The sequence below is a fragment of the Mya arenaria genome, chromosome 13 (assembly GCF_026914265.1).
Source record: "Mya arenaria isolate MELC-2E11 chromosome 13, ASM2691426v1".
NCBI classification, from domain to species: domain Eukaryota; kingdom Metazoa; phylum Mollusca; class Bivalvia; order Myida; family Myidae; genus Mya; species Mya arenaria.
In genome coordinates, this window is record NC_069134.1 from 14479341 (window position 1) to 14504949 (window position 25609).

The 25609-nt window shown below is 35.5% G+C and overlaps 1 protein-coding gene, 4 non-coding genes and 1 pseudogene across 5 annotated transcripts; 1 reads left to right on the forward strand and 5 right to left on the reverse strand.

Annotated features, from left to right (window-relative positions):
• Positions 1-474: 474 nt before the first annotated feature.
• LOC128215608 (U5 spliceosomal RNA) lies at positions 475-591 on the reverse strand. Its single transcript, XR_008258048.1, has one exon. It is a non-coding gene; the product is annotated as a U5 spliceosomal RNA (small nuclear RNA).
• A 1373-nt stretch (positions 592-1964) lies between these two features.
• On the reverse strand, positions 1965-2081 carry LOC128215613 (U5 spliceosomal RNA). Its single transcript, XR_008258052.1, has one exon. It is a non-coding gene; the product is annotated as a U5 spliceosomal RNA (small nuclear RNA).
• A 1365-nt stretch (positions 2082-3446) lies between these two features.
• On the reverse strand, positions 3447-3563 carry LOC128215620 (U5 spliceosomal RNA). The gene has a single exon (XR_008258058.1). It is a non-coding gene; the product is annotated as a U5 spliceosomal RNA (small nuclear RNA).
• A 1375-nt stretch (positions 3564-4938) lies between these two features.
• LOC128215612 (U5 spliceosomal RNA) lies at positions 4939-5055 on the reverse strand. Its single transcript, XR_008258051.1, has one exon. It is a non-coding gene; the product is annotated as a U5 spliceosomal RNA (small nuclear RNA).
• A 13078-nt stretch (positions 5056-18133) lies between these two features.
• LOC128215053 (uncharacterized) lies at positions 18134-19747 on the forward strand. The gene has a single exon (XM_052921782.1). The coding sequence runs from the start codon at positions 18134-18136 to the stop codon at positions 19745-19747; it is 1614 nt and encodes a 537-aa protein (XP_052777742.1).
• A 3840-nt stretch (positions 19748-23587) lies between these two features.
• On the reverse strand, positions 23588-24547 carry LOC128215054 (uncharacterized; annotated as a pseudogene).
• Positions 24548-25609: the final 1062 nt, after the last annotated feature.

Here is a 25609-nt window from a genome sequence, read left to right on the forward strand (position 1 = left end):
ACAGAGAAAATTAACGGCCTTTTCAACAACGATTGTCGTCATCCCATAACATTTTTGTGAGACACAATATTTTTTTAACAATGATAGAAGACGTACGCAGAATAAAAAAGCCATTTTCGATATTTTGTCATATCATATAACCCATGACATTTTCAAAGTCGGTTTAGTACTTGAGACATTTGGTCGTTAGCAACGCTAACTAGACTATGATGTAGTCGTATCTACAAAGTATGTGTCTTCAATGATTGTCAAAGAGTGACTCGATTGTATGATAAAACTACATACATATAGGTTTAATTAGAATTAAACAACGAGTCCACGAGCTCGTTCAACCAATTGTACTACATATGTATATTTTCTTTATAGCGCAAGAAAATCATCGTTATGAATACTGAATAGATCTACATCCGAGATAAGAAAAGTTCCTGACATTATTTGATTGCCGTGTTGTTCATTGATGTTCATTCTATTTATATCCTACAAGAGCAGGACTTAAGAAATAAGTCTATAGACTCGTTGATTGTTCCACTGCACGGAAATCTTTAGTAAAAGGCGAAAGATTTATTCGTGACTGTAGTGAAACCAGAGTTATCTTCATACACATTAGCGCTAGTTCATATAGCGATTAACCATTTCAACGTTTCAATTTCGTAAAATCAGTTAGTAACTGAGTATCATGATTACTTAATTAACAGCACAATGCAGCATCGTGATTTTAAAGTGTATTATTCTACATGCATTATTTTACTTTTTGCGATAAAACATTAAAATCAATCTATGAACAAAATGATTGATATTTGAAAGTGTATTATATTTAAGTTATATATGTATAGACCATCAAGTTTCTATTTATAGCCTAGGAAGGAAAGACAAGTCACGTAAGGCGAAACCCTCCCTACCGGTCTGAAACAGGTACTTTCTTTTGAACACGTCTGTTAAAATACTGATATGCATGTAAATGCCTTGCTTGCTTCCTTGACAGTGTTGGCATTCCGAATACTAAGTGTTTAGTCATTGTGGTTTCAAAAAATTGGATGAAAGAGTCAATAATTAATTTCTGCAATATTCGCAAAGCTACTAATTATCGACGTCTGACGATATTTACGCCTGTAGATAAAACATATGAGTTGGGACTATAACAAAAAAGCCCGTGCTGGTTTGTCTAGTCCACCATAGTTACCACTTGATTACTTCTTCATGTCTGTTTTTTACTATGCATTTTTTATCGTCGTTCTTTCTGGTATTCCTTGAGGAAAATCATAAAGAATTGCCAAAGTGAGCTATGGCCTTGCCCTATCTAATTGTGATGTAAGCCAGGGAACGCTCTCGAACTAAACTTCCATTTCTATTATGACTTTGTAAAGGTACATTTTGGTGAGTGAATCTCTATTTTTAAGCCAGCCTTTAATGTATATTTTACGTAATCTGGAGAAAACACAAGCTCATTTGTATTCAGTTGGAAGCAGTAAACACTAATATTAATCACAGAGAAAATTAACGGCCTTTTCAACAACGATTGTCGTCATCCCATAACATTTTTGTGAGACACAATATTTTTTCAACAATGATAGAAGACGTACGCAGGTTAAAAAGGCCATTTTCGATATTTTGTCATATCATATAACCCATGACATTTTCAAAGTCGGTTTAGTACTTGAGACATTTGGTCGTTAGCAACGCTAACTAGACTATGATGTAGTCGTATCTACAAAGTATGTGTCTTCAATGATCGTCAAAGAGTGACTCGATTGTATGATAACACTACATACATATAGGTTTAATTAGAATTAAACAACGAGTCCACGAGCTCGTTCAACCAATTTTATTACATAAATTATGTATATTTTCTTTAAAGCGCAAGAAAATCATCGTTATGAATACTGAATAGATCTACATCCGAGATAAGAAAAGTTCCTGACATTATTTTGATTGCCGTGTTGTTCATTTTTGTTCATTCTATTTATATCGTACAAGAGCAGGACTTAAGAAATAAGTCTATAGACTCGTTGATTGTTCCACTGCACGGAAATCTTTAGTAAAAGGCGAAAGATTTATTCGTGACTGTAGTGAAACCATAGTTATCTTCGTACACATTAGCGCTAGTTCATATAGTGACTAACCATTTCAACGTTTCAATTTCGTAAAATCAGTTAGTAACTGAGTATCATGATTACTTAATTAACAGCACAATGCAGCATCGTGATTTTAAAGTGTATTATTCTACATGCATTATTTTACTTTCTGCGATAAAACATTAAAATCAATCTATGAACAAAATAATTGATATTTGAAAGTGTATTATATTTAAGTTATATATGTATAGACCATCAAGTTTCTATTTACAGCCTAGGAAGGAAAGACAAGTCACGTAAGGCGAAACCCACCCTACCGGTCTGAAACAGGTACTTTCTTTTGAACACGTCTGTTAAAATACTGATATGCATGTAACTGCCTTGCTTGCTTCCTTGACAGTGTTGGCATTCCGAATACTAAGTGTTTAGTCATTGTGATTCAAAAAAATTGGATGAAAGAGTCAATAATTAATTTCTGCAATATTCGCAAAGCTATAAATTATCGACGTCTGACAATATTTACGCCTGTAGATAAAACATATGAGTTGGGACTATAACAAAAAAGCCCGTGCTGGTTTGTCTAGTCCACCATAGTTACCACTTGATTACTTCTTCGTCTGTTTTTTACTATGCATTTTTTATCGTCGTTCTTTCTGGTATTCATTGAGGAAAATCATAAAGAATTGCCAAAGTGAGCTATGGCCTTGCCCTATCTAAGTGTGATGTAAGCCAGGGAACAATCTCGAACCAAACTTCCATTTCTATTATGACTTTGTAAAGGTACATTTTGGTGAGTGAATGTCTATTTTTAAGCCAGCTTTTAATGTATATTTTACGTAATCTGGAGAAAACACAAGCTCATTTGTATTCAGTTGGAAGCAGTAAACACTAATATTAATCACAGAGAAAATTAACGGCCTTTTCAACAACGATTGTCGTCATCCCATAACATTTTTGTGAGACACAATATTTTTCAACAATGATAGAAGACGTACGCAGGTTAAAAAAGCCATTTTCGATATTTCGTCATATCATATAACCCATGACATTTTCAAAGTCGGTTTAGTACTTGAGACATGTGGTCGTTAGCAACGCTAACTAGACTATGATGTAGTCGTATCTACAAAGTATGTGTCTTCAATGATCGTCAAAGAGTGACTCGATTGTATGATAAAACTACAAACATATAGGTTTAATTAGAATTAAACAACGAGTCCACGAGCTCGTTTAACCAATTGTACTAGATATGTATATTTTCTTTACAGCGCAAGAAAATCATCGTTATGAATACTGAATAGATCTACATCAGAGATAAGAAAGGTTCCTGACATTATTTTGATTGCCGTGTTGTTCATTGATGTTCATTCAATTTATATCCTACAAGAGCAGGACTTAAGAAATAAGTCTATAGACTCATTGATTGTTCCACTGCACGGAAATCTTTAGTAAAAGGCGAAAGATTTATTCGTGACTGTAGTGAAACCAGAGTTATCTTCGTACTCATTGGCGCTAGTTCATATAGTGACTAACCATTTCAACGTTTCAATTGCGTAAAATCAGTTAGTAACTGAGTATCATGATTACTTAATTAACAGCACAATGTAGCATCGTGATTTTAAAGTGTATTATTCTACATGCATTATTTTACTTTCTGCGATAAAACATTAAAATCAATCTATGAACAAAATGATTGATATTTGAAAGTGTATTATATTTAAGTAATATATGTATAGACCATCAAGTTTCTATTTATAGCCTAGGAAGGAAAGACAAGTCACGTAAGGCGAAACCCACCCTACCGGTCCTAAACAGGTACTTTCTTTTGAACACGTCTGTTAAAATACTGATATGCATGTAAATGCCTTGCTTGCTTCCCTGACAGTGTTGGCATTCCAAATACTAAGTGTTTAGTCATTGTGATTTCGAAAAAATTGGATGAAAGAGTCAATAATTAATTTCTGCAATATTCGCAAAGCTATAAATTATCGACGTCTGACGATATTTACGCCTGTAGATAAAACATATGAGTTGGGACTATAACAAAAAAGCCCGTGCTGGTTTGTCTAGTCCACCATAGTTACCACCTGATTACTTCTTCATGTCTGTTTTTTACTATGCATTTTTTATCGTCGTTCTTTCTGGTATTCCTTGAGGAAAATCATATAGAATTGCCAAAGTGAGCTATGGCCTTTGCCCTATCTAAGTGTGATGTAAGCCAGGGAACGCTCTCGAACTAAACTTCCATTTCTATTATGACTTTGTAAAGGTACATTTTGGTGAGTGAATCTCTATTTTTAAGCCAGCCTTTAATGTATATTTTACGTAATCTGGAGAAAACACAAGCTCATTTGTATTCAGTTGGAAGCAGTAAACACTAATATTAATCACAGAGAAAATTAACGGCCTTTTCAACAACGATTGCCGTCATCCCATAACATTTTTTTGAGACACAATATTTTTTCAACAATGATAGAAGACGTACGCAGGTTAAAAAAGCCATTTTTGATAATTCGTCATATCATATAACCCATGACATTTTCAAAGTCGGTTTAGTACTTGAGACATTTGGTCGTTAGCAACGCTAACTAGACTAGGATGTAGTCGTATCTACAAAGTATGTGTCTTCAATGATCGTCAAAGAGTGACTCGATTGTATGATAACACTACATACATATAGGTTTAATTAGAATTAAACAACGAGTCCACGAGCTCGTTCAACCAATTTTATTACATAAATTATGTATATTTTCTTTATAGCGCAAGAAAATCATCGTTATGAATACTGAATAGATCTACATCCGAGATAAGAAAAGTTCCTGACATTATTTTAATTGCCGTCTTGTTCATTTTTGTTCATTCAATTTGTATCTTACAAAAGCAGGACTTAAGAAATAAGTCTACAGACTCATTGATTGTTCCACTGCACGGAAATCTTTAGTAAAAGGCGAAAGATTTATTCGTGACTGTAGTGAAACCAGAGTTATCTTCGTACACATTGGCGCTAGTTCATATAGCGATAAACCATTTCAATGTTTCAATCTCGTAAAATAAATTAGTAACTGAATTTCATGATTACTTAATTAACTGCAGAATGTAACATCTTGATTATAAATTATTTATTTTTTGATACTATTTCGGATATCGGCCGAAATAAACCATAATCCTAGCAAACGTGCAGCACGGTATGGGGAAACGCGTTCTAAATTCAGCGCGAGCGTCTGTTTAACCACTTTGAATAATGGTATTATTTTGTCTATGCATATGCGGCCTTCTATTAATATCCAAATCTATGCGCCCGACTTACGCATTTTAGAGTCGACGTTTTTTAAGCAATATCTTATATCACATACAATCATGAGTCATTAGTTTTACGACTAACAATTTTTAATGCATTTATTCGAACGTCCAGGAAAATCTTTTCTTTGGGAAAACACTCCTTGAAATAACGTACAATCTTTGCAGTTAACTTGGATGATATGATGCCAACATATTGCATCTTTATTACCACCAAATTTGGATGATACAGATAGAACACCTATGCATGTGTCACTTCTTTCATAAATGAAAAGTAGCCTACCTAATTCATAAGCAAGTTTCCCGATTTTACGGTGGTTAAATAAGCATTTCATTTGAAGCATTTTTGTGCCGCTTAAGAAAACAATCTTTTAAACTTTTTCTAAAAACAATGTAAGTCAACATTAATACACTTTTAATCTGGTGTTTCCTTCCATGTTATTGTCATACATAAATGCTAATATTTTGTTTGTAAACTCTACTGAAAACCTTAATAAAAATAATTGTTCATACCATTCAACACATATCAATCTTTTTGGAGAACTGACCTCGAGACTCCCTTTAATCAATTAATCGGCGATGCCCTTTTATGTAAACAACATTTTTACAACTTCTTATTTCCGCTAAATCCTCAATTGATTTTCGCTGCCGGCAATAAATACTATATATAACTATACCTGTGCGAACATTTTTTGCCGGAATATGTCTGAATAATGGTGGCGAGAATACTGAGACTCCAACATTTACTAAATATCATCGTTTATCGTAAATCGTAATATTTAGTATGTACCTTTTCACCGTTTCTGTTTCGTGAACTTGAGGCCACCGGTCCGGGTGTTACATCAGGCCGGCGACCGGTTGTTCCATCCGGTCGGGGACCGGGTGTTACATCAGGCCGGGGACCAGTTCTTCCATCGTGCCGGTCGTTCCATCAGTCCGGGTGTTGCATCTGGCCGAGGACCGGGTGTTCCATCGGGTCGTGGATCGGGTGTTCCATCCTGCCGATCGTTCCATCGAGTCGGGTGTTCCATCAGTCCAGGTGTTCCATTTTGCCGGTCGTTCCATCAGTCCGAGTGTGCTATTTGGCCGGGGAACGGGTGTTCCATTGTACCGGACGTTCCATCGGGCCGGGTGTTCCATCTGGCCGCGGAATGGGTGTTCCATCGTGCCGGTGTTCCATCTTGCCGGTCGTTCCATCAGTCCGGGTGTGCCATCTAGCCGGGGACCGGGTGTTCCATAGTACCGGTCGTTCCATCAATCCGGGTGTTCCATAGGGCCGGTCGTTCCATCAGGCCGGTTGTGCCATCTAGCCGGGGAACGGGTGATCCATCGTACCGGACGTTCCATCGAGCCGGGTGGTTCATTTGGCTGGACGTTATATCGGGCCGAGTGCTCAATTGGGCCAGTCGTTCAATAGGGTCGGCTGTTCAATCGGGCCGGATGTGCCATCGTTCCGGTCGTTCTATCGGGCCGGGTTTTCCATCAGGCCGAATGTTCCATTGGACCAATCGTTCTTTCGGGCTGGGTGTTCCATCGGGCTGGTCGTTCCATTAATTGATTATTATTTTTTTCTGCAAATTACTTATGGACTATTTATTATGCGGAGGATAAAAAGAACGCCCAGCTAAAACACCAAGGGCTAGAAGTGCTCTTACCATTTACATTCGCTCTAGACGTTTTGTTCCCCTTTGTTGTAATAAAAGACTTGTTCTCAAACACTATTAGGTCGAACAAAATAAACAAATGGGAAAATGTAAATATAAGTATTATGTTTTGTGCGTACACGCAGTATGAACGCGCGGCTGCGATTTTAAATATTTTCGTAGAAACGCTACCGCGGTTCATGGCTATGCAAATTTCTCGGCCGAGCGTTCATACTGCATGAACGCACAAATATAAGACTCAATCCTTAAATATATGGTAAGTATAATCCTATAAAATGTCTTAATGTTTCTATGTTTGCAATGGTGTTGATACAAATGTAAATGTGTATTTTATTTCATAGGTCATTCATTAACAATATCGAATTATAATATAATTAATTACATTAACATATGCAAATCGGTTTAACCAAAAAACAAAATTGATCCCTTACATAAATGTAAATCGATTAAGACGAATGTACCAAACAAAAACGTTAACGACTGATTTGGAGATCTACAGAAAATAGAACGAGCTACGGGGCTCTGCACCACATTAGACTACATTGTCCAAGTCTTTCCTGTAAAAGCACCCGTTGCCACCTTAGTGCCGACAGAACAACCAGACTGGCTGAATGATGGGATTGTCCCTTCCGACGTTGTATTCCGCCGCGTAGGAGGATATCGCGATGGATAATCAAATGTCGTGCCAAGTGGGAAATCCGTCCCTAGCCAGTCGGTCATCCACATATAAAGCCGCAGGAAATCGAAGTTGTATACGAGTGTTGATATTTATTGAGGTACCTTTTCAAAAGTGCCCAACAACGTTTACGGGCTGCCCGGACCCCCTCATTATAGTCCCTATCTACTACGATAGCTGGTCTTGCAAGTCGCTTTCGATAACGCATTATCGTATGACCTCATGTTTGAACCGAGAAGTAATAAGAATAGCTATTTTTTTAAATTATAGTCATAATGTGCAAGACGGGCTCCAGTCCCTTAGCATTTTCAATGAACATACAATCAATATCCAATACCTCCGACATAAAATCAGTAAATATTGGATCTAACCGCTGCAGACCATAAATAATCATTATACATTAGACATTCATTTTGTATTCTTTAATTTAAACATATTTAATTTACAGCGATTGTTAAACAAGATGTTACAACTTAATCTTAATCACTCTCGTTGGCACGATTTTACGCGAGAGTGTGGTCTTGTGTTGTGGGGGAAACCAGAGAACCCGAAGAAAACCCCCTTGTCCGGCTTGGTGACCACATACCAAACTCACATGCGCCCAAGCCGGGAATCGAAACCGGGTTGTCTAGGTGAGAAGCGACTGCGCTAACCACTGCGCTTACCGAATTTTGTATCCTTTATCAACCACTTGCGATTTTATATGTTCGGAGTTGTCACTGGAGCCAGAGATTGCTGCCAGCGTTCAATACTATTTTAGGAAAACACATTTAATTTGCCGCCCATAATTAGTGTTTTAAAGTTCCACGCTACCTGTTTTGCGCCTTGCTCACCTGCGTTACCTATACTGTCCGTCAATTATCATCTGAACACTGGTAATCACACAAACTAATCCACATTTTTCACATATTCCGAACGATTTAATTCCTGAGAAAAAGACCCATCGTCACTAGTTGCCATTTTATTTCAAAGACGATTTCAATAATTATAATATGTATTGACGAATAAATAGAAAATACTTGGTTAGTGCCGTGAAGTAAGTTTATCTGGAAATGCGGCGAAATTCATCGGTTGAGCTGAAAGTATCGGGTGAGACATTGTTTATCAAAACACGACCAATTACATTAAAATAATCAAGTATCCTTTAAAAAAAACTGGGACAACTGTGTTTTCCCTGTTGACATCGGCATACTAGGTACCCATGTTTAAATGTACCCAAACAATTGCCCTCAAAACGGTTCAATTATTCAATATGTTTATAGTCAAAGTAATTGCATTTTAATATTAATTTTATTCAATATTATTTTAAAACATAAAAGCTTTTAAACGTGTATAAGCATGGATCAGTCACCAAACATTATTCAATCATGTAACAATTATTCCACGAGTCTGAGACTACACAGTTCAAGATAACGAGTGTTTTGTTTCATTCACCTAAGAAATGAAATTAACTGTCGTTGAATGCAGCACATTTTCAGCATTTGCGGATGGGGTAAGTGCACATAAGGATTTTCTGGCCGATTTTCATTGCCAGTCTCAATATTATCCAGAGTGATTGTTGACACACGTGACACGTATTGACCTAAGATTTTGAATATTTCAGAGCCGTTCCTCTGACATTTTACATACGGAAAGAAGTCCGAATTCGCGGCCACATGACCAACTGACTGCAGATAAACATGATGTGGTCAACTACCCTAATGAGTTAAAATTTACACGGCACCTTAACCGATGTTTGACCGATTTGTATGCGAGTGACCGGATAAATAGCCATACATCTAATCTTCACTGACCGCCATGTATCTAATAGACATGTACTGGTTATGGAATATTGGTCAATTCAAAGAAGTAAATCACAAATATGAAATAAGTATGCACTAATGTTTGTTTATGTATCTTCTCTTTAGGCATTGAACAGTTTTATTTTCATATAGACTGGCTACTCTTTGTCAGATTTTAAATGAAAAGTAAATATTGAATACACGTATATACTGTATGTTACTGGTATCGAAGTATGGATACACTTCTGTCTCAAAATTTAGTATATTAAGAATGAATGTTTTTATGAAACGAAACAACAGCATCGAACCTTGCATACTAGAACTACTACACTTCACACGATTCAGCATGCAGAAGCGCTCGTTATAAAGAAAACCACTACAACAATTTATTGTGTTAATGGTCTGTTTTGTTCTTTCAATTTAAGAAATGTTTATATTAATCCCTTTATGAAGCATAACTCGTTTCGTTCGAATATGGTTGAAATCATTGAATTGTCTTCCTTTCGTTAGTTGTGACCAAATGGTTAATTGTACGTTATTGAATGCTCATCCCATAAGTAATGTTCATTAAGAGAATATTCCATGCAGAAATTAGGTTGCAGTTATAATCATAATATAACATAAAGGGATCAAGTACTTAAACAACTAGGTTTGAATGATTTTAGGACATTTCCGTTTGTAAAAGAGGTCAAATTTTACATTGAAGCGGATATACAATACTATTACTGACGATAATAATAATGGAAATAAAAATAATAATAAAAATGGTTGGAAAACCCGGCCTGATGGAACACGCGGCCTGATGGACCACCCGGCTTGATGGAACAGTCGGCCCTGATTGATCATCCGGCCCAATGGAACAACCGGCCCGATGGAACTCCTGGCCCGTTGGAACACCTACCCTTAATGGAACAACTGGCCCGATGGAACGACCGGCCCGATAAAACATTCGGCCCGATATAACGACTGGCACTTTGGAACACCCGGCCCGATGGAACACCCGGCACGATGGAACACCCGGCACGATATAACGACCGGGCCGATGGAACACCCGACCCGATGGAACAACTGGCCCGATGGAACGACCGGGCCGATAAAACATCCGGCCCGATATAACGACCGGCACGTTGGAACACCCGGCCAGATATAACGACCGGCACGTTGGAACATCCGGCCAGATATAACGACCGGCACGATGGAACACCCGACCCGAAGGAACACCCGGCACGATGGAACGACCGACACAATGAAGTGTTGTGATCAAAATGTCTTCTTGAAATGTCAATATTTAGACGTTTGTTCGAATATGCGAAAAAAACATGACACTATGACATTCTCGAATCATTTCATGTATTTAAATGTAGAAAAAAAAGGACGAAGATTTCGCCTAGTTCTATCGGAGGAAGATATTCATTGTCTGGATCCGATAATGGATCATACATTTGTCCTAAAAAGAAATCGCCGAACTCAGAATCATCAGCCATGTTTATTTTGACATTTGTTGCAGACGAACCGTAGTAAAAACCGCGTAAGTCAATTATAACTTGTTTTTATTATTTGTCCAATGCGTGTTCTTTTGTTATCAAATGCAAAATCATTGAATTTTTCAAATGATATTAATAGAAAATAATGTCTTTCATTTCAATTCTTCGCAAAACATCAAAAGAAACATGTAAACAAGTCGGCAATCAACATCTAACTTGTGCCCTGCTTTATTTAGCAATAAAGTAGATCGTAGTAAGATTACTACGCGCGGTGAATCACATGCGCCCAATCAAAGCGTTGCTTTCTTGCCAAACTCCGCCTACAAAGATCACAAAATGTCGACCGGTTCATGCAAAATGAACTCAATTTTTATCGTTCAGAAAATCAAGAACAAATGTAAATATTTTTGCCAAAAAATGCTCAAATTCTATTTCATTTCCAGTATTCATACAGTTATATTAATATTGAAACTGTATGAGCGATCGATGTATATATTTATATATACTATTCAATTCGTCGATGATGAAAGTTCAGTCTTGACTTATAGAATTGTGTCAATTGTGAAAAAGATATAAACACTGTTTCTTTCTGTTTCGTGTACAATGTATACGACTGTATCTTGAGAAATCATTAAAGTGCAAGTACACCACCGTCAAATAAACATTATTTTAAGTATATAAATTGCAATACACCAGTCTTATTGTCTTACCTAATTAACACATTTGATGAGTACATAATTAACGTTGTAAGCAAAAATACACATGCACATGACTTACTGATAAAATAGATGTATACGTGCATGATCGTATTAATTAAATAAAGAGCCATGTAAACAAAGTATACACAATACTTCCGCATAGCACATCAAACCAATCACATGCCATAATACAATCATTGCACATTTATTTCAATGTAATCAAAGCGATTGTGAATGTACTATATTAATGAAACTATTCAAGATATGATACGTTCATGTAAAAATAGGGGGTTCCCCTTAACCTTCCTTTTCTTCATTTCCTTCCGTAGTTTTGAATGAATTATTGAAGCAAGTAAAGCCCTAGAATCTTTAAAAGTATTATAAAAGTTACTCCGTTGGTGCCAACATAACTTGCGATATTCTGTAAAAAAACCCACCAGTGTTGATGTGTACTTGTGTTATTGCAACATTGTTGTAAGATCATAGGTAAAAGGAATATGTGATCTCACCTTTGCCCCTGACTTGATATTCAAAGTAACTGAAAACTAAACCACCTCAAAAACAAAACATATGGTTTGGAAATCCATAAAAATGTTTAGAAAAACCTTCGCCGAACAAAAAGGCGTGGCTACAAATCATTCTGGGCGTTGAATCAGTATGATTGTGTATTGCTTACTTTGCATATATTTGAATCGATAGCCAACTGAAAACCCCATGAGATTTATGCTATGTCACAATGACTTTTATTTACCAACCCTTGATAAAACATTGATTACTTATTAATAATAGTATTTCATAATTCATCCTAATTGGTATGATAACAATTCATCATCAGTATTAAATTACAACTGACAAACCAGAACTTGTTAACATTAGAAATTTGGATTGAAATTATTGTTATCATTTGCCAACATGGCAGAGGGAGATACCGGGGAATTACCGGAAAGACACTTTTCTATAAGTTCAGATGAGGAAATAGATCCGGACAAGATTTTCAGATGTGGGAATCACCAGCCTTCGCATCCAATCGAGTATTATTGCATTGACCACGAAAAAATGTTCTGTGTAAAGGAAGCTTTCGACGGTCACAGGTCTTGCAAAATGACGGCAATCGACGAGTTACATAAACTTGAGCCAGAACTTGTCGATTTGCCGATAGCGATAACGAGGATGGAAGGAATTGTTTCCCTAGCAGGTACATTAAATGCCAATGACAAAACAGCTAGTGCAAATTTGGAATGTCAACTTCATGCAAAAATCCAAGAAATTGATCATTTGAAGAAGAAAATAATGGAACAACTAGATGCGGCCAAGGAAGAGTTTCAAGCCGATGCAGTCAGCGCAATGAAAGAAAACACACCACTGAAATCCTTATCTCAAGTGAAGAACATAAGCAAGCTTCTTGACTTGTCATACGATATTTCACAGGGTAGCGATGTCCGTAAGAAAGCAATTCTGAGCCTACATTTAAGAGATAACACACAAGAAGAAAAACAAAATATGTTCGTAAACTGTGAAATGGAACACATGAGACAAATCGACTTGGTTGTCAATCGTTGGTTAAACAGGGCATTGACTGAAACTAAGTTATTAACATTTAAACCAATTGCAATGCCTGTTTCTAGTGTTCAGTTGAAATTGTCAGTCAGTAAGTTACTACAATCCGATGGTAGATGGCTAATCGATGAGCCACTGATATCTGGATTAGACTTCATTTCGCAAAACCGGATATTAGCTGTTGACAACAAACACTCAAAGGTTATTCTTCTGGATGCTGACTTGGCAATTGTCAATGTTCATACATTTGACAGGGCTCCATTTGATGTCGTAGTTATCGGAAGCTCAGTTGTAGTTTCTAATCCGAAGAACAACAGCCTAGAGGTATTCGATGTTACCAAGGACAATCACATACTTCTGAAAGCCCACTTACCAACAATATCGCAGTATTCATCTCTCTGTAAGTTTGATGATACTTCCATAATTGGATGTGTGTTGAATGACAAAAACTTCATTCGCAAAGTAACTTTTGGCAAGGACTTGACAGAGATAAACGAGAATATTTTGAGAACGCCATTACCAGCAAGAAAAATCAAAATTGGCGAAATGTATTGTGGATATGACCAGGTGATAAGCCGATTGATCGTTGCTGATAAGAATATGGATAAGGTTTACATCCATGATAGAGCAGACAACAGTTTTCAGACACTTTTCGAGAAGGGAAAATTGGCGACACCACAGGGCGTTGCCATCGGTCCGTTCTGGAACACATTCGTTTGTAGCGAGGAAACTCATTCTGTTCTGCAGTTTTCGCCTTCTGGGAACCTTATTAAAGTTCATCCTTTGCAACTCAAGTCACCACACGTACTGAGAATATCGGAAGACAGAGGGAAAATGCTTATTTCAAATCGGCGCGATGGGCAACGCTTTTTGCAAGTGTATGACATAGTTCATTGGCCACTTTTTGACCCAAAAATTGAGTAAGGTGGAACCGGGAAGAAGTGTCTTATCATAATCAGCCGTTTATATGACAATTAGGTTTGTTCAGTGTTGTCTGGGTCCCTTCCTTAACAGGGTATATATTTGAATTTATAAATACTCGGTTTGTCCCTGTTATTATCATTAAACAATGTACCATGTAGTCGAGTCGGATGAAACCGGATATAAGTCCAAGATCATGTAATTTGGATTTATATTACTGTTACTGCCTTTGGCCAGTGACGCTGTAAATAGATGGATGTGCCGTCTGGAAGATAACTTGTTTCGGGACGCTTATGGAAATAGTCATATACAAATATTAGCAAATATAGCATACCCTAAACAAATTGCCACATTACGGTTTGGTAATTGATACGGTCATTGCTTAAGAATATGATTATTTCTATTTTTTGCATCAAAATCATAGGGACGGGGGTTATAGATTTAAAGCGGTCGTACATGAGTTTTATGTATGAAGATTAGAAATCGTAGCATAACTTGAAAAAAGCATCTCAATGTTACATGATTGGATATTTAAAACTACATGCAATCCAGTGCTCTGTTTTATTTTTTAAAAGACAGTATCTTGCATTATTTTGTCAAGCATTTCTTGTTTTCGTTCTTCTTGAATGCGTTGCCTCACATATATATATATATATTATTATAGTTTCCATTTTGTTTTACCTCCTAGTATATACAATGATACGTTTATTTTTAGACTAAATAAAGACCTAATTACAAACCTTATTTCAGGCGAGCTTTGTCTGCTAGTTGTCTTTGAGTGACTTTATCGTACCTCTTGAGAGATAGCAGTGTTGCTCATGCTAAATTTCTTCGAAAACAGGTGCTGTTAGTATCCGGTCGTTGACTACTATAAAATAGTTTATCTGTTTATATGTTAAATTTTGCGATATTTTGCATTGTTTTCAAGTTCAATGTTGCGTGCTCTAATGAGGCGTATATATTTTATTTAGTAACTATTGATAAATAATGGGACAAGTGTGACATTATGGCCATGCTAACTAGTTTAAGCCCCCCAGTAGACTCGAGATCCAGTGAACTTTTGTTTCACTGTCCGTTCCTATGCGGTAATTCCATCATTTAAAGGTAAAGCAATTTTGATAAGGGTATGCTTTATTTGTAGTGGTTGTATTTGTGTATGTGGTATTAGTTTGTTTTAGGTGTTTGTATTTGCCTATGTGATGCTAATATGTTTATGTCTGGGCCCTTTTTCTTGTGCTGCTAAACAGGGTTATGTTTGAATTGACTACTGGAATTGTCCCTGTATTTTGCATTGTATTATTATTATTATGTTTGTAGATACTTAATACTGATCTCGACCGATCGGAAAACTGTATATATTGTAAAATAAAACGATATAACTCATCTTTCATAACCACATTTTATGCATATAATATGTATATACATTGCTGCATAGCCTTTTTTGAGACATGGTTGAACCGCCGGATTTAAATCTAAGTGTTTATCTTATACATAATGAGCTAAGGCCTATTATAAAAGACTTGCCGACATGCCTGTCATTTGATTTCTTAATTAGCAAGTTTGGCATAGACTTTGAGATATGTAAACCATTACCTTTGGTTAACAAGTGGAAAATCTTGTTAATTTTGTCAAAAAATAAATATATACGTTTGTTTACTATCAATGGGTTTCTTTTAAGCAAATGTTTTGTAAAGAAATATGTAAACATTGAACAGTAGCTGGTTTCTGCTTGCATGAAATCTTTGAAATTCAGAACATTGTTAGAACGGTACTAGAAGTATACATGTATCGTTATTACCTGTACCATATTTACATTGTTTTTGTTAACAGAAAAGCTGTAGGCTATTAAATATATCAATTTCAGTACTATGTCTATGTGTTAAAACTTTGGACGAAATTATTCTATATTTTTTCTAAATCTACTATATCTAGGTGAGATTGTAATTCCGCAAACAATTGGTACACTCACTCATTCGAATGTCAGGCAAAAATATATAGATGTGATGTGTGTGTTGAATAATTAAAGAATGATGTCGTAAAAAGCTAACTCGACAATGTCGTTTTGACTGACAAAGATCAACTCTTTAAAAAAAGAAATCTTCCATAGGTAAAAATATAAAAAAAACACCTTCAAACAAATATTTTACAATTACTGCAAAGCATGAGTAAAACATCTTGTGTCCCATGATGGTGCAACATTTTAATAAACACACCGTCAGGAAATATGGAAGAGTAGCAGAACATTAGCTTACCAATATCCTTGAAGGCTCGTTTGAGGAACGCATAACTGCTTAATGAAAATTACTTTTCTGTAGAGTTTTAAATTGGTGTATGTACGCATTTTATTGTGATTTTCAAAGTACATTGCTGCATCCGGATCAGTTAACCTCGCAATGTTTTCGCACTGTCCTTAAGAGATCGGTGTTTTTGTCTTGGCTTTAATAAAATCTTTTGACATGCTCAACTCTATATTTCGATTCACCATGCGACGAATTGATCAGTTTATAAAATCAGTTAATATCAGTATTATACAATATATATGTTTACGTTTAACTAAATACTAGAACGTAGGCCATGAGGTATAGATTGACTCGTACGGTGTGTCAAGGTGATGCAAATACAGGGATAAAACTACAAATTACATTACGTTATAGTGGTGATTTGAAAAGCATCTTTAACTTCTTGAATTGACCAATACTTCATGGCCAGGAAATCACTTGAAAGGTTTGTATGATTTTATTATAAAATTGTACAACTCAAAAAGGTACTCCACCTTGTCCATAAACAATATTTGAAATATATAAATTACAATACGTTAGGTAACATGAACTATAACTACATTGCATTACAGAAAACAGAATAAACACCACAAATTGTAAGGAAAAATCGCATATTCAAAATTTATTGACACAACGCTTAATGGTTCGTTTATGGTCGATTTTAACAAGTACAGATTCATGTTAGCAAATTACACACGTAACCTATGTCTTACAATTCATACCACACAAATGACAGTTTTATCTTTCAATTTTATCATAGCGATAATAAGTTTGTCATATCAATAAACTTAGTAAGATTGATTTGTTCGTGCCAAAAAAGAGGGTTGCCTCAAAGCTTTATCAGTACCAATGATGTAGGCATAATTGTTTAAAATTACTGAAGCAAGTGAAACACTTCTAACTTTAAAGATCATTACCAGTAAAAAGGATGTATTGTTGTCGAAATTATTTCGATATTCTGTCAAAACACGCAAAGTGTATATGTATTTTTATTGTCTGCACTATGATATTCATGCATGAAAAGATCTGAAAAAGACCAATAGAAGGAGTATAATATGTAAATAGTGATACCACATGGGATATACATGTACATATGTTTTACTACGCGATCGAATTCTAACAGGGCATCTGACCCAGTTAGAGAATCAGTCGTTTTAGAATGTACGGCATAATGCATCAACTAAATATAATCCTGGTAAGAGCTACCTCAATTATTCTTATTGCACCACTGTAAAGCATTGGCACAGTGTTGTCTTGACGCGGAGAATTGAACCCGTGACTTGTAGGTTGACACTCAATTGTCTTACCACCAGACCACGGATCTGCTACATAGCAAACTGTTTGGGAAAACAATTTAGGTACCTTAAAAATTGGACAAACAAACCTTCGAAAACATAACAGGCGTGGTTTATAACCATTCAAAACGTTGTCATTTTTATAAGTTTAAGTGTGATTGTATTTTACTTACTTTAACTGTATCTGGTTACTTAAAATATTTAAATTCGTCACCAACTTAAAACCGCCTGAGCTATGAAACAGGTTATTATTTTACCAGCCCTTGATAAAACATTGATATTAAAATTATAATTGTGGTTCAAAGTTTTACCAAATGTTTTGATAACAGTATATTAGAAGTATTCATTTATGACTGACATAAAAAACAAAAGCTTACATCAGAATTTGTGAAATAAATTATTATTTTGTAACATGGCAGAAGGAGATAGCGTACCGGGACGACATCTTTCCTTAAGTTCAGATGAGGAATTAGATCCGGACAATATTTATAGATGTAGAAGTCACCAGCATACGCATCCCATCGAGTATTATTGCAATGACCACAAAGAAATGTGCTGTGTAAAAGAAGCCTTCGATGGTCACAGGCCTTGCAAAACGACAAAAATCGGCGAGCTACATCAACTTGAACCAGAACTTGTCGATTTGCCGCAAGCGATTTCTAGGACAGAACGAATTTGTTTCCAATCAGTCACAATGAAGGCCAATGAAAAGCTTGCTCGTGAAAACTTAAATCGACAACTTCAAGAAAAAATCCAAAATATTGAACGTTTGAAGAAGACAATAATGGAACAACTGGATGCGGCCAAGGAAGATTTTCAAGCAGTTGCAGCTAGAGAAACAAAGGAAGGCACACTGAATAAATTAGATCACATGGAAAATATAAGCACATTTCTTGACTTGTCACACAGTGTCTCGCAAGGTAGCGATGTTACCAAGAAAGCAATTATAAGCTTGTATTTAAGAGATAAAGCACAGGAAGCAAAACAGAACATGTTCGTAAACTTTGAAATGGAACACACGAGACAAATCAACATGACTGTCAATCGTTGGTTGAACAGGGCATTGACTGAAACTACGTTATTAACATTTAATTCGAAACCAATGCCTGTGTCTAGTGTTCAGTTTAAATTGTCAGTTAGTATTTTACTACGAGCAGACGGAAGATGGCTTAACAATGAGCCCCTTATTTCTGGATTAGACTTTATTTCACAACAACGAATCTTAGCTGTTGACAACAGAAACTACAAGCTTATTCTTCTGAATGCTGACTTGACAATTGTCAATGTTCATACATTTGACAGGGCACCAGTTGATGTCGTAGTAATCGGGAACTCAGCCGTAGTTTCGATTCCAGGATATCAGATCCTCGAAGTATTCGATATAACCAGGGACAATCGCATAGTTCTGAAAGCGCACTTACCAACAATATCGCAGTATTCATCTCTCTGTAAGTTTGATGATACTTCCATAATTGGATGCGTGTTACATGACAAAAACTTCATTCGCAAAGTAACCTTTTGCCAGCATATGACAGAGATAAAAGAGAATATTTTGAGAACGCCATTTCCAGCAAAAAAGTTCAAAATTAGCGAAATGTATTGTGGATATGATCAGGAAATAAACCGATTAATAGTAACTGACAAACAAAATGCTAAGGTTTACATCCATGACAGATCAGACGACAGTTTGCAGACACTTATCGAAAAGCGAAAACTAGTTTCTCCACAGGGCGTTGCCATCGGTCCATTCTGGAACACATATGTTTGTAGCGAACAAACCAACTCTCTACTTCAGTTTTTACCGTCTGGAGAACTGCTAGATGTCCATCCTCTGAACGTTAAGTTTCCACACGTCTTGAGAATATCGGATGACAGAGGGAAAATGCTTATTTCAAATCGTCGGGATGGGCAACGCTTTTTGCAAGTGTATGACATTGTTCATTGGCCGGACTGTATTTCTAGTAATAGTGAAACCGGAAAGAAAGCCATTACAAATACTGGATTCCATATCATTCCGTTAATGTGAGAACTCCGGTCGATTTATACTATATGCTTTTGTTGTAACGAATTAAGTTTGTATATAAGATAATATAGTCCTAGTATATGTACGCGATATTTATATATGATGTTGATGCGAATGTAGCTTTGTGACAATTTGTTTTGAGCTATTACTCAGGTAGAAATATATCTATGTTATAATAAGTAGATTGCTTTTGACTTTTGGCTTTATAACTGGCGAAATTAAAACACTACATGGATAGTAAAGTGCGCACGTTTTAAAGATAATTTGTTTCGCAAGTGTTTTAAGGCCATAATTAAACGCACATTTCTGAATCAAAGTTAATAAACAATAAGCTAATTTCTACATATTGCTTTCAACGTATTATGGCTCGTTAATTCCATGAACATACCATAATTGCCTTTATTGTGTAGACAAATGGTATATATATATATATATATGGTATTGAATCTGACCTGTGTGTATGTTATGTATGAACGTTATATATAGTATCCTTCCTAGATATACACATCTCAGCCTTACTGGTTTGGTAACTAAATTAAATCTTTTAAACTACATGCAATGCAGTGATATTTGTTCTGTTTTCCTTTACAATAGCTTGTATTACTAGTCACGCTTTTCATGTATTCATTCTACTTGCTTAGCTTTAAATCGTAGATACTTAATACTAAACTCAAAAATCAAGTAACTTCGAATAACATGTAAACGGTAAAATAAAACGAAAAATAAACCAGCTTCCGCCTCACATCTTATGAATATGATCGTTAAATATATGTGAATAAACTGATGCAAAGGTTCTCATCAGACAGTTACAACCTAGTTACGTGTCCTTATTTGTAACAAATAGTTTTCTCGAAAGCGTTATTCTATGTTATTTATGCTTATTTGAACTAGCAAGTTAAGATATTAATAATCTTATCAGATACTAGCCAATTGTTGAACGGAACGATATTTACTCTTACGATTGTTGATAAGATGATCCTGTTAGTTCGTATCCACTCAAAATGAGCGCTGAATTATTAAAAATGCATGTGTACCTGAATGTCAGTTGGTTTCTTAACCATGAGTAATACCAATAATCAAAATATTTTCGTGCTCAATAAGTATTACATAAAGCGAATTTGAATATCGCTATTAAAAGCAGGTGCTATGACATAGGGTGCTGATTCTGTTGCACATAGCATTACGCCAAAAAAAAAAAATTGAGGTTAAGATCTGGTAAACTGATATAACTCCGGTCAACTGCCCGTTCTAAGGTCTGACTCACCTGTTACCTTTCAAGTAACTCATTATTGCATTGTAACTGTTAGGCTCGTCCCGGTAGTTTACATTTAAATTACAATTAAACCGCAGCCACTATTTCATGTATTCCCTGTCCATGAAGATTACTCTAACAAAGTGTTTCTTTATACACGGGACCCTATGCTGGACTTGCGAAACTTTAATAGTAACAAAATGCGTTTTTAATTCACCTGGTGAACAACCCCCCCCCCCCTCTCCATTGGATCCGCTCCATAATCGATTGGATAAGCTCACATTCCAATCTCCCCACACAGCATGGAAACATGATACATTCCAATCTCCCCACACAGCATGGAGACATGATACATTAAATCCGTATATAACAAACAAGTCAGAAAATGCATAAGAAACACGATAAAGCCATACTGCAAAAGTGAAAGTAAACACATGGAAATGAATGTCTGTTATTAATCGATCATTAATGTGTTTCAATGTATGATAATCGCTTGCTTATGATCCAGTAAAGTATGGACGAAGTACTTACACTAGTGTACATGCTCTTCCGGCGCTGAGAGATGTTATTTTGCGAAACGCTTTACAGTTCTCAGTTGTGTGCGTGTGTAATAAACAAACGGGCAATTAGCTCAGTGGATAGAGTGCAGTGGATAGAGTGCTACGCTATAGTGATATTTTGAATGTAGCCTTTGGCAAAAAACACTCTCAAGTTGGAAATGAGGTGTCATTTCTCAACATAGTGAGAAGAATACACTTAAAAACAAACAGTTTTAATTATAGCATATGCACTCATCGCCGGAAACCTACTTTTAATAAACAACAAAGACAACTACAATTTAGATATAATTTCAAATAAAAATGCCTGTGATATTTCAAAAATATCTGAATATAAAACGCTCACTTGAAGTTTATTATTAAATTATAACAAGTCGTTTTGATAACGACATTTCTGTAAATACACCCATCCTCTTTCGATCTCAGCTCATAACACTGCTGCAATTATGTTGGTTATATTATTACTCCAGATTAAAATAATATATATATATATATATATTAAATATAGAAAAAATAAACTGAGGAAACTATTCAATAAAGGTCCTAAAAACCGAATATTATTTAATATTTGTTTTTATACATGTACAATTGAACTGAATGACGCTTTTATGAAATACTGTTCTAATTGAAGCAAAAGAGATTATGTTGGACGGAATACCTTGATGCCCTCATTGAAGAAAGAAGCAACATTGATGGAAAAGAAAAAAAAGGACTGTTATTATAACAATCCTTCGGCACTCCCTCAAAAATCTATTTCAATTACATGTACCACTTAATTAAATGCATATATCAAATCTGTAGACAAACTGTTCATGCACATAGCGTTGTTATTGTCTGGTAACATATCTAATTCATGAATAACAATCTGCTCGTACTTACATTACTAGCCAACTTCATGAAACTAGTATATTAAAAAACTAATTGAATCCAATGCTTAATTCCAAGCGGTGTTAAATAAAAATCATACAAAGCCAAACAATATACTTGAGCCCTAAACTCCACAAAACGCCATACAAATCGCGGACAATAGTGAATTCAATATCTTGTTCAACTAAACAAGTTTCTGTGCTACTTTCATCCTGTTTGGCTTCGATTAAAACGCATGTTTAAAATATCTATAAATAATTATTTAGTTGTTGTTAGTAGTATCGGAAGTAAACGGTCTGTCACCACCACGATAACTACTAGATGAGAAAAATGCGCCCCAAAATACTACATCGATAGCTGTAAATGATAAAAAACAACAACATTTTTTATGCTCAATTTGTTATTATATATCTTAATGACCAAAATATCGATTTTGATTTTTTTACATTATTTGTATAGGTCTGATTATAACAATAAATATATATATATATTTTTTTTGATATTTGTAAACATTTTGAGATTTTCCACTTTAAGTGACGCAGGGGTAAACGTCGGTTTTCTGAAAACGCCTGTCGTTATGACGTGTGAAATACCAACAACTGACGTAAACTCTTTGTGATAATGAAGCGAACACCTGTCTTCACAAGTAAATATTCATACGACTATAACTGACATAAACCGTTTTAATTGTTATAATTTCAATTTTAATTTCGTTGCTTAGCAACAAAAACATTTAAGAATAACATCAAACATACCATCAGAATGCAAAAAAAACGGCATTTTAAAAACAAATCAACAACTCAATTTCATTTCATAATCGATTAATTAGAGTTATTGACTTAAATTTATACTTTATTTATACACTCGATTGCCGTTAACGTTTAACTTTATTAATTTACAAGTACAAATAAATCGTGTTCCACAATAACATTGTTATCATAATATGAAACCGTTATTTGAAATACATTCGTTGTACTGTGCCTTGGCTGTTAGATAATAGTTTTACTTGTCAACTAATTTATCATTTATATGGTGCATACATTACTATGTTTAACGTGCAATACTGATATGTTGCTCAGCAACGAGCATTGTAAGTTTTGTATCTACAAAAGATATCGTGAATGTACATTAACAATAGAACAATCACCGGCGACAAGGCAAACATACCTATAAAGTAATTGATTCGGGGCATAAAATGTCCTGGTACGCAGGCCGAACGTGTAGTCGGACGCATTTATATAAGGAATCTTGTCGGGGATGGCTTAATCCTGCAGCTTGAACAACATCCGGTCGGGCTTGGGTCTCGAACCGGAAGGCAGGATCCTTGAGAACGTTCAGCGTGTCCTCCTCTGCATCTCGCGACGTCCTAACTTAAACGACACCAGGCTCTGTGGACAAAAATCGAAAGTACTGATACTTCCTGAATTTTAATCATGCACGACATTTGATTAACGAGCGATTTACAATAATTAATAAACGGAAGTTGGCTACTTATTACATACTGTAAAATATAACTAAAGTAATTAATCATACATGGGTTTTTAGTCAATCGTAAAACCATAGTCATTTTATAGAAGGTATGGGACTATTAGAAGTTGTAATTGAACGTGACGTTACCTTATTTCATTGAGTGCTTTGAAATGATCGCCAAGGAAGCCTTTCGATTTTCTCCAAGACCATGCTGGATAACGAACCGCTGTGTTAGAATATGAGGATTTGTTCACAACGTCCTCAAGCTGATCCAGGAGTTCACAGACCGTTCTGCTGTACAGTGCTTCACATTTCCAAACCCACTTTCCACGAGGCACTTTGCATGTCCTGAAGAGTTTGATAAACGGATTTATTAATTAAGAGCATGTGTATTTTGCATGATGTTAAAGTTGAAGGAACAATATGACGATGTTGTAATAGCAGCAGGAGAATAAAATCTCAATATGAGCAAATGTGAATATCATCTATATATGCGTATTCAACGAAATCGTTATATGTTTATGTACAAAAATATGCATATGTATTTATTATAATAACTTAGAAAGACGAACCTGGTATTTGCATCAGATACTCAATGGTACTGTGCTGTCCGGTCATGACTCTCCACATGAAGTAGCCTACGAGAAACCTAGTCATATTGGCGCCGCTCTGGAGTGCGCGCCTATAATGGAATGGGAATTTATTTTAGTTAGTGGTAGGAGCGGTTTTTAAGTTGAATGACAGTTGGGTTTTACTGTTATTTTATTATGATTAAAAAATGCAAATGGATGGCGACTGCATGGGTGTTAAAATGCTATTTGTGGTTGAATAGATTGTCTTCAATTTATCGTCAAAACATTATATTTGAAGAACGACAAATAAGTTTAATAACTGTTCCCGTTTCGTTTACGTTTTCCGATTGGTTAACTGTAATATCATGTGTCGGAAATGTAAATATTCGGAGAAGTTCCGAATGAAATGTAAAATGTGTGGACCGGTAATTATGTGAATGGGAATAATTATGTTTTATGTTGTTTTGTTATGTTACTGCATTAATAAACAATGAGGTAAGCTGTTTTCTTTAATTTAATCGATATTGGATTAAATGTTCACCTAACTTTATTTTTTTAATGTGTTGAAGGTGACATTAGTAAAATTGTATTACGATTGCCCCCGAGTTGTTTTATTTTTAGAACACTACACATATCCGGATGTTGCTATTTTAGAACCAGAAGGTATTTCCCCGCTATTCATAGGTCAATAATGGAATTTCAACATCGTCGATTAATAGTTGGAAACTCGGTTTTGTCATGAATATACGTTTAAAATAAGTAAACACTAAAAGTGCACACTGACAGTTGATCACGATACATCTAATAATTTGAGTCATTACAGTAAAACATGGATTATAAGTGAATTATACGCGTAAGAGAAGATTTTCTGTCAAAAAAACTAATGTCAACAATCAGCATGGAATTGGGATATTCGTATCAAAGGGCTATTCATATAAGTATCCTTGAGTAGTTGTGTAAGTTTATGTGTTCAAAAATGTTTTTTTTTTTAATTTCTTTGGAATTCTTAAATCATTTTTATTTGCTAAACGTTAAGACAGCGTTTTAATATTTCTACATGTACTATAAATATACATGTTACATACTTTACATCTACTTATAATGCACCAGTCAATTGTAACCAAAGCCCCACCAGGTCCGAGGAATA

Excerpts from the sequence above, each read along its gene's own strand:
- LOC128215053 (XM_052921782.1), top strand. The coding sequence starts at position 18,134 with ATGGCAGAAGGAGATAGCGTACCGGGACGACATCTTTCCTTAAGTTCA.